At 50.2% G+C, this 10028-nt stretch overlaps 2 protein-coding genes across 2 annotated transcripts in view; both read left to right on the top strand.

Annotated features, from left to right (window-relative positions):
• The window catches only part of LOC307245035 (stomatin-like), a gene marked incomplete at both ends in the record, with an annotated part of 2534 nt that extends 1341 nt beyond the window's left edge, over nt 1-1193 (top strand). Inside the window, 3 exons of the mRNA XM_080020445.1 lie at nt 438-641; nt 748-882; nt 1017-1193. Of these exons, the coding sequence (XP_079876571.1) occupies nt 438-641; nt 748-882; nt 1017-1193 (516 nt within the window). The remainder of the gene's footprint in view (nt 1-437; nt 642-747; nt 883-1016) is intronic.
• Nucleotides 1194-5520: 4327 nt separating this feature from the next.
• On the top strand, nt 5521-9600 carry lipib (lipase, member Ib; the record flags this gene model as incomplete). Its single annotated transcript, XM_080020444.1, has 11 exons — nt 5521-5548; nt 6017-6085; nt 6608-7008; nt 7153-7261; nt 7379-7480; nt 7777-7866; nt 7966-8133; nt 8259-8348; nt 8759-8867; nt 9170-9343; nt 9507-9600. The coding sequence occupies 11 exons, from the start codon at nt 5521-5523 to the stop codon at nt 9592-9594; spliced, it is 1428 nt and encodes a 475-aa protein (XP_079876570.1). The 3' UTR covers nt 9595-9600.
• Nucleotides 9601-10028: the final 428 nt, after the last annotated feature.

Genomic DNA, 10028 nt, shown 5'->3' with positions numbered 1-10028 from the left:
CCTGTGCACTTTTGATGTTTTCCATGCATGAGGTTCGAGTTGAAAGTTGGGGGCTGCTTATTGTTTGACCGGCAAGTTTGTTTGTTTTTCTGCAGGAGTGTTATTTGTTATTCCCTGGTTGGACATCCTCCATAGAGTGGATTTGAGAACAGCGCACTTTAAACTCCCTCTGCAATTGGTCAGTAGAGTCACTACCATCTCTCCGCTCTAGAAATAGTAGAACCTATTTTACAGTATAAAAAAATCACAAGGTAACCGGCATGCATGACCACATTCCGATGCCACCGTTGAGTGTTTGCCGGGGCCGACGTGTCGGAAGGTTTGCAACGTGGCCCGATACACTGCAACCGCCACCGGCGTAGCTCGACTGCCATTTGTTTCCGTGGCGTTTACCGATCCAGCATCATCGGCCCCAACGGTGTTTCTCTTCCACCCAGGTTCTGACGGCCGACGGGGTTCCACTGAGGGTGAACGCGGTCGTCTTCTACCGGGTGGTGGAGCCGTCGCTGTGGGTGACCAGGGTGGCCAACGGCGCCGGGGCCACCCGCATGCTGGCACAGAGCACCCTGAGGGCATCCCTGGGAGCGCGCACGCTGGCGGACATCCTGGCGCAGAGGAGGGGCATGGCGTGCGGGATGGAAGTAGGTCATGGGCGTTCCTGCAGTGCGTCGCCTGGCTCTGTGTGCTCGTGTGTTTGCGCTTTTGTGTTTTCCGCGCCACTCGTTTCTCCTCCGCGTGTCTGCACAGGAGGTTCTGAGCGCCCGGTCACGGGGGTGGGGCGTCGAGGTGGAGAGGGTGGAGCTTAAAGCCATGAGGCTCCCCCACGACCTTCAACGCTGCATGGCTGCAGAGGCCGAGGTATCGAGGGAGGCTAGGGCCAAGGTACACACACACACACACACACACACACAGAAATACATCTTTCTTACTATATTTTATCCATATACACACACAGATACGAAAATAAGTGTTTCTGTATATTAATATGTGTGTGTGTGTGTGTGTGTGTGTTCCAGCTGATTTTGGCGGAGGGTGAAGTGAAGGCCGCCCGCGTCCTCAGTGCGGCGAGCGCCGGGCTGTCTCCCGTGGCGATGCAGCTCCGGTACCTCTTGTGCCTGCCCTCCATCGTCTCGGAGGCCTCCTCCACCGTGGTCTTCCCCTGGCCCACCGAACTCCTGCAGCCTCGCGTGTAAATGGCGCGAGGCGTTATGTCCTCAGATGTGAGGATTTGGGTTTTTAAACGCACAGTGCCGGATCAAGGGGGCCAACCCGTGTGACGCCAAAAAGCATCGAAAAGTATGAAATGAGAACCTTGAATAAAGGCTGATTGATTTTTGCGCTTGCCTCCTTTAATCTGTGACCGCTTGAAGGTCGATTTAAACACAATGCATCTGTGATCAGAGACGCCCTAGCTATGCAGCAAGTGTACAAACCCAGAGTACCAACTAATAGACGGTGTCTACAACACGCCCTTTGACAAATAAGTGACTGAATGGCGTGCAAAAATTCAAAATCACCGGCGATAATGAGTTTGTCATGGAGCAGCACGTTAGAAGATTGAAAACATCAGAAAATCCCGACAAGAAGCTAACCCGTGGACGGTTTGTGTTGTCGGTCGTTGGTTGCCAAGAGACCGTACGCATAATCACTTATGAGGATAACAGCCAGAGAGACAGCTATGGATCCTGCGGCAGGAAACGGCCAAGTAAATCTCGTAGTCGTGGTTGCACCGATGCAATGCAACATGCAATGCATCAAGTCCTCTCGTAAAAGGAGGTTTCTAAACAGATGCTTTGGGACATTGTTGGAAGTCTAGTATAAATTGTATAAAATAACTCCATAATGTATCATACATGTACATAAAATGTATTTGTGAAGAGTCCGACTTGTACTTTTTTATTGATGTACAACTTCAAATCCACCTGGTCGAACAACAAACATTTTGGGATTAATAAAAAAGGTTTGAAAAATAGAACATTTCAATTTAACAGTCATTTTGTTCCCCTTCCCCGGTTCGACCCCTTGTCTGATTACATCCAGTCACGAGTCAGAGGAGCGATTAGCGGGCGTGACTTCCAAAAATAAGCTCTTTAACTGGCCGGCACAGAGCGACCTCACTGTGACCTTCCAGTGGCTTCTCACCTGTTCGGCTCTAGATTGAGAGTCACTGTCCACTCCTCCTGGACCAGACTGAAAACCAAACCTCAAAACACCAAACTGAAATTTTTTGGACAATGGACATGCGTATACAAGCATCCCATACACATAGCATCGAATAGCATCACTTTTATTTCACAATCACTGCCCTAAGTCACGTTGACCAAAATGGTCTGGCACCAAGACGTTAGCAGTAGATCCTTTAAGTCCTGTTGGGCTTGTTTGTTGTTCCAGCACATTTAACAGATGCTCGATCAGATCGAGATCTAGGGAATTCGGATGCCAAGTCAACACTTTGAACTCTTTGTCATGTTTCTCAAACCAAGTTTGAGTTACAGTTTCTGCAGTGTGGCAGGGCGCATTGTCCTGCTAAAAGGACACTGCAATCAGGGAATACCGTTGCCATGAAAGGGGGAACTTGGTCTGCAACAATGTTTAGGAAGCTGATATGTGTCAAAGTAACATCCGCATCAATGCTAGGACCCATGGTTTCACAACAGAACTTTGCCCAGTGCATCACACTGCCTCCACCGGCTTACCTTCCTCCCATAATGCATCCTGTTGCCATGTCTTCCCCAGGTAACACGGCATATGCAAAAAGAAAACGTGATTCATCAGACCAGGCCACCTTCTTCCATTTCTCCATGGTCTAGCTCTGATGCTCACACGGCCATTATAGGTGCTTTCGGCGGTGGACAGGGGTCGGCGCGGGCACTCTGACCGGTCGGCGGCTACGCAGCCCTATATGCACCGTGTTCTGACACCTTTCTATTATAGCAGCACTAACTTTTCAGCTATCACTACCCCTTGACATGTGCCACTGGAATGACATGAGCAATGTTATTCACTTCACCTGTCAGTGGTTTTACTGTTGCGGCTGATTACGCTCAGTTTAATTTACTTTGTGATCTGTTCAAATCTAATTGTTCAATGAACATATTTGCCAAAGACTGTTTTTTACTTGAATCAATCATTTCACAAAAGCACATAAACAAGTTAAAAAAAAAAAAAAAAAAAAAAAAAATGAAGGGGGTGAGTAGGGCTCTCATTTGGGATGCCAATATGCACAGATACAGTATGTTACAGTCGGCCCAGGCTTAGTTTTATTGCCTTTCGAAGATTTTGCTGTTTCTGCTCTGTACTTAGCATGTAAATTATATGTTTTTATCCCTGCATACTGTAACTTTAATGCAGTAAATGCTGGGCAGGGCCGGCTGGAGAGCTATTAATAACCAGAGCTGGGGCAGGACCAACTTTGGATGGAGAGCACTAACTGACAATCACGCTTGTACGAGGGGGACTCCTCCACACGGCCCTGCGGATTTCTGATCTGTTTTTTTGAGAAGTGTGCAGTTAGGCGTTCGATCTTCTCCGTTTGGGTGCAAAATATGATTTCGAAAGAATGTGGTGAGAGCCGCAAGAAGGTCCTTGAGACATGTGCTTTCGGGTGAGAGCCACTCATGCAGTGTGAAAGGAGGGGTGCATGCTTCCTGTGCCTTGGCAGAAGGACCGATAACGAGAGTGAATGAGAGAGTCGATGGAGATGTTGCACATTATTCAGAAACTCGGGGAAAGCCTCGGACCGTCTTCAGGCAAATACTTTAATTTTCAATGTTTACAAATGCACCCGTTTTCCTTTTTTAACTTCCATTTTTTTTTTTCTTTTTTAGTCTTGGCCCCCTTTTCCGCTTTCTACCTACCTCGATCGATCCATCCTTCTAGAAGTGAGTTTGGTGATAAGCTGCTGCCCGTGTGCCTCCTCCCTCTTCGTTCTTCCCCTCCCTCCCTCCCACTTTCACTGCTGTTGATCTCCTAGTCTCTCCCCGACTCTCCCACTAGCCCCCCATCTCTCTCACCCTCTCTCCCTCCTTCTCTCTCTCGCTCTCTCTCTCTCTCTCTCTCTCCACCACATTCTCCCGCTGTGTTCCATTCGCTGGAAGGATGTCACCGTGGCGACTCCTGTGTCTGTCAGGCTTTTTCCTGATCTGCAAAGGTTGGGAAAACATTGTCAACTTCTTCTTCTTTACTGCCTGACTGCGTGTGTGTGTGTGTGCGTGTGTGTGCGTGTGTGTTTTGGTTTATCTGTCTTGTTTTGTTTTTCTCTCAGGGATTGGGATTTCTGTGGACATGGTGAAATGTCACTGGGGACTCGAGGAGGGACTTGTTAAGAGATTACGTTTGCCTCCATGCGTGTGACCGTGTTGGGTTTTTCTCTCACACTTAATCTACTAAAGCAAAAACAACGGCCGCGTTTGAACCAAGCCCTCCGCACTACGCTTTTGCCTAACACCAACGTATATGTGCATGTGTCAGGCCACAACAAAGGGTCTCGGCTGGATGGAAAAGCTTGTCTCTCTGTCATCCTGTTGTGGTCTGCACTGTTAGAGCTGTCTCATCGTGCAGACCTACACGCATGCAAACTCAAAGTCTCATCCATTCATCCTTTTACAGTGTGTGTGTGTGTGTGTGTGTGTGTGGAGAGGGGGGCGGGGGGGGGGGGGGTAGCAACAGGATGAGGTGTTTTTTTATAGCTGGATGATCCTATTGAGGGCAGCACAGGACTTGTGTCTAATTACGGGAGAGCACGGATCACCCAGGTTGCCCTGACTCGGAACACTAACTTCCTTTCTCTGCAAAGCACTCCTCAGAAAGTATTAGAAATGCAAGGAGCAGTTTCATTGCTAAATTAAATCTTTATTTTTTATTCTCTTGACACGGACGCAATTGCATTGAGGCATGCAGGCCCATGGCGACCGCCGTCACCAACCTATCCGTCCCGTCCCAGAGCTAGAGCAGCTTTTAGGTTGATTTCACCTGCAGCTGGTGGCCAAAGCCCAACACCAACTGACACCAGTGTCACCCGTCTGCCGGGGCCGAACCGTCCAGGCCAAGGCAGAGATCCTGTGGCAGAGTTAACTAGGTGAGAGGGTGAGCAGCTTTGGATAACGACCATGCTGAAGCGTTTTTTAAAGAGGCTCAGGCAAAAAATGGACACTCTGCACCCTATGGGTATTTCTGGAAGGGGCAGCCCGCGAAGTTGAATGCGTCGCTTAAGAGATCGGCTTTGAGAAGATGAAAACTGTTTTATGACGTAACCAGGACACGAAGGCTCGCGCACTCTTTTTTTCCGCCGTTGTAAATTGTGGTTCGCCCTTATTCGGGCCAACATTTGGAGAACATATTTGCATTTGATTTTGAGATGTGTCATGTGTACTTGTTTACCTGGGATAAACAGGGATGAACAGCTTATGTGTGCTCCAGGATTGTGATTGCCATGGCGGAACATCCAATGTGCATCTGTCGTGCACGTACACGTTGTGTGAGCTATAAACTGCCTCAACATCTCTACCTATCACACCTGTAATGGTAAATACCGCCAAGAACCTCTGTGGTACTGTACAAGCTCCTTACATGGAACATGTCTGGACTCTCTGAGTAGTTCTAATAAGTGTCTTCCACCGTCGTGTACCTTCATCATGCATGCGGCTTTTCTGAGTTTGTTTTCCCGCATCACTTCACTGATCACCCGTCTCACTGATGAGTGTCAAAAGGCGTGCACGTAAATTACCACGTACGGTTTTAAAGATATTTAGATATCTATCAACATTGAAATACATTTGAATGTTTCTTTTTTTCCAAATATCTCTTCATAACTTCTCACGAGTTGTGGGTGTAGAGTGCAATTTGAAACTGAAACGTATAATTGTACCACATCTTAAATAGTATTTATCATATCAACGCCCTGGTATTGTCTCCGTCGCCCTTTGACCCCGTCGGGTCCACGATAGGTCATTGGTTTTTCGGACAAAAAATGTGCATTTCTCTTTCAAGTGACTTGTTCGCCCCCGTCCCTCCCCAGAGGCAGAGAAGTCAAAGAGGTCAAAGTTCATACAGGTTCCTCTCGGGAAAGCTTCGTTGGACGCGTGCCGTGGGCGCCGTTGATCCGAAAGAAGAGGTGTGGGGCTTTCCGCATGTGCGATCACGAACGATCTTCATTTTGAATTTCAGAATAAGAATGTGGGCGTTGAGAGGAGAGTCATAAAATGCCCTCCCCTTCATCAAACAAATAAAAAGAAAATACGGCAGTGTTGCAAAGTACAGGAGAGCTTCTGAGAAGTGGGTAAGGTCCTCAAAATCTACATTTTCGCAAGTTTGTGGGTGTGAAGGAGAAAAGCAGAACATGCGTGCTTCGAGTTAGCATATCCAAGATTAACATACAGGTATATCTAGAGAACATATCACACACACAGTGAAAACCTTGCTCTACATCCCGCTCCTGGAATTCAGAAGTCATACAAGTGATGCTCTAACAAAGATGAGACCTGCAAAATAATCCGTACCGTCGAGGGGCTCGAGGGTTTGTTCATAAAATGTTAGTTAAAAGCCCCTTCCTTGTGCCAGCCTTCTCAAGATGTCGCCCCCACCCTCCTCGTCCTGTCGTTTGTTGCAGGTGCCCCAGGGCAGGAGCAGAGCAGTGCGGCGGAGTCCTGCGACAACTTCACCGACCTGGACCTGTCCCACTGCCTCATGGGGACCAGCCTGTACGTCAGGCTGCTGCTCTACACCCGCGCCAACCTCCGCTGTGGCCGCGAGCTCAGCCACCGCCGCCTGGCCTCCCAGCCGCTCTTCGACCTCGGCCGCCCCACAGCCTTCGTCATCCACGGCTACCGGCCCACGGGGGCACCTCCCATCTGGATCGACCACCTGGTGCAGCTGCTGGCAGAGCAGGAAGACATCAATGTCATTGTGGTGGACTGGAACCGGGGCGCGGCCAATCTCAACTACTTCACGGCGGTGGCCAACACGTGGCAGGCAGCCCATAACCTCACCTCATTTATCACAACCATGCAGGTGCGTGTGTGGTGTCAGAGTGATTCTGAAAGAAAGTTATTATTCCGTTTTACTTAATGCGACTTAAGGTTTCCTCAGTGCGAAGATTCTTGTTTCTTGTAATATTGCACTTGAAACAGGGGAAACTTCCTGTTTTGAATGTAGGAGGAGGGTGCCTCGCTTAGCTCCGTGCACCTGATCGGCGTCAGCCTCGGCGCTCACCTGGCAGGGTTTGTGGGAGCCAACCTGAAGGGGAGAATCGGTCGAATCACAGGTGAGAGGGGAGAAGTTCTCCGGATCCTATATTTAAGTAGCGGTATGAATAGAAGAACAACGGGGGGTTTTGAGAGGGATGTGGGAAAAAAAAAAATGCGCCGTCCTCCGTCCCCAGCTTTGGACCCGGCGGGACCCATGTTCACCGGCGCCACCCCCGAGGAGCGGCTGGACCCTTCAGACGCCATGTTCGTCGATGTCCTGCACACTGACATGAACTGTAAGAATCCAAATGGATGGAGGAAGGGTGGGATGGGCTGCACGATGGTCTTCGTGACTGTGCCGCAGTCAGAGGGTCGGGTTTAAATTCCACCGGGCCGCTCTGTATCCTGTCCAAAGCGTCTTCGGCGGCACGCTCTACCCAAACCTTAATGAGAGTGCTTCTGGATGAGATGGAAGTATATTGTGGCCCATGCAGATGCAAGGTTGCACATAGCCATAGATTTCTCGAACACAAAAACACTGTCTTTCCGTGGGCGAGCTGTTGATGATGAATGGCGTCGTGTCTTTGCGCAGCGTTTGGACTGAATGGCGCACATGGTCATATTGACTACTATGCAAACGGGGGAGGCGACCAGCCAGGCTGCCCTAAGACCATCTTCTCAGGTAAATACACACACACACACACACACACACACACACAAAATACGACACCATGGTTCCTGCTCATAAGTGCCAGCTCACTGCGGTCTCTCCGTCGCGTAGGGAAGTCTTATTTTGTCTGCGACCACCAGCGCTCCGTCTTCCTGTTCCTCTGCGCTCTGAACCAAACCTGCAGCCTGACCGGCTACCCCTGCGCCTCCTACAGCGACTTTGTGGACGGGCGGTGCCTCCAGTGTGAGGCCTTCAAGCCCGCACCCTGCCCCATGCTCGGTGAGAAGAAGCAAATAACGAGAACTGATTCAACACACGAGTCACCCACCTTCAACTATTTTTATTTTTTTTGCCGCAACATGTTGGCGGGGACAGCTCGGCTTACCTGTGGTTCTCTCTCGCAGGCTACGACGTCAGCAGGTGGAGAGACACTCTGCTGCGACTGGGCCAGACCAAGGTCTTCTTCAGTACCACCGCCACGCTGCCTTACAGGAGTGCGTTTCACTTACATCCTTCAACACAACCGACCAGGGAGCGAAGTTATCCATTGATAACTGAACCCCAGGCCCTGTTATAGCATTAGCAATCAGTAGTTGGATGCCTGCCAAGTGAACCTCAGCCTTCAGATTCGGGTAAACTAGTGTCTGACCAAGTGAACTCTTAAGTAAGTAAAGCTTTGAATTTGATGGGATGGGATATGCCATTATTAATCACTGATCGGAATGTACAATATGGCGGCAGCATCAAACAGAGTAGGACGTTTTTAAAACGCGACCAAAACATATACAATGGCAGAGACTTAAATTAATTAATTCCATAATCCATAAATTAATTACATATAACCACTTTGCTGGAACCCAGCATTGGGTTCTGAGGGTGTGACGCCGGTTGTTGTCCTGTGCAGAGGCCAGCTACAGAGTGGACATGGTGACATGGAACCAGTATCTCCGCTGGGGAGTCGTCTACCTCAGGCTACACAGTGGCAGGAACTACACGGAGACACGAATAGACCAGTGAGACACTCACACACGCACGCACGCACGCACACACGCACACACACAGTTTCAGAGAACCTTATCTTTAATGTCCCATCAGATCATGAACAGCTTCCTCTTCCTCAGAAGGGGAAGCACAAGCAGAGTTTAGCCACAATAACGTTCTCCACACCTTCACCCAGCAGCGTCAGTGCCTCCAGCATCACGTTCCCTGCTTCCCGCTTGGTTTCCAGTTAGAGATTCCAACCTGTCCGACAGCAACATCCCTTTCAACCTCTCTTTCAACCTCTCCTTTCTGCTTCTTCCGTCTCGGTATCCAGCAAGCTCTTCCGGTTCGAGCAGTACACCTCCACGCGCCTGCTGGCCCAGTTCGACGAGGACCTGCAGCCCGTCCAGAAGATCTCCATGCGCATCAGCACGGGGAACGTGATCGGACCGCGCTACAAGATCAGGCTGCTGCGCATCCGCCTCACCCCGCTGGAGCGTCCCGAGAGGTGAGGGGGGGGGGGGGGGCGCAAAGGATCTCGCGGCAGCTCGCTCGGTCGGTGCTGCGAACGACGGGAGTGTGTCGCCGTTTCGATTTAGTGCAATCCAACCCACGCCCAATCTTATGGGTCGCCGCTTTAACGTCACTCTTTGTCGCCCTTTTCCTCTCAGGCCCGTAATGTGCAGATTCGACGTCATAATGGAGGAAAACATCGATATGGCTTTTCGGCCCCTTCCGTGTGACTCGTCTCACGTCTGACGGATGCCGGGAGACATTCCCCTCAGACAGGGACACCGCCACGCCAACGCAAACCCCACTGAACGGGGTGCACCAGGTCTCCTTGACCCACCGGGGTCTCACAAAAAGGACGGCAGTCGCCTGAGTTTTGGAAAGCCAGGAATGCCCCAGTACTGTACGGATCTCTTTGAAGGCCCCTTGTAATTGTTTATGCGAGTGAAGCACGTGAATAAGCCGAAGCCACTTGTGTGTTCCCACTCCGTCCGTCTGGCTGTCTGGACGTGTGACAGGAGTGACCTGCATTAAAGCTGCGTGTCGGGAAACCCATCGACCGCCAGCCGGTCTGTGCAGAGACTTTGAAGGAGCTCGCTGGGGTTACTGTAGTAGGCCTTTCACGTCAGCGCAAGGATCTGTTCTTTTTATATCTTGTCCTTTGGCTGCGTTTTCATCCCCCT

This window comes from Zeus faber (genome assembly GCF_960531495.2).
Source record: "Zeus faber genome assembly, chromosome: 19".
NCBI lineage: Eukaryota > Metazoa > Chordata > Actinopteri > Zeiformes > Zeidae > Zeus > Zeus faber.
This window is presented reverse-complemented; position numbering and strand designations above follow the sequence as displayed.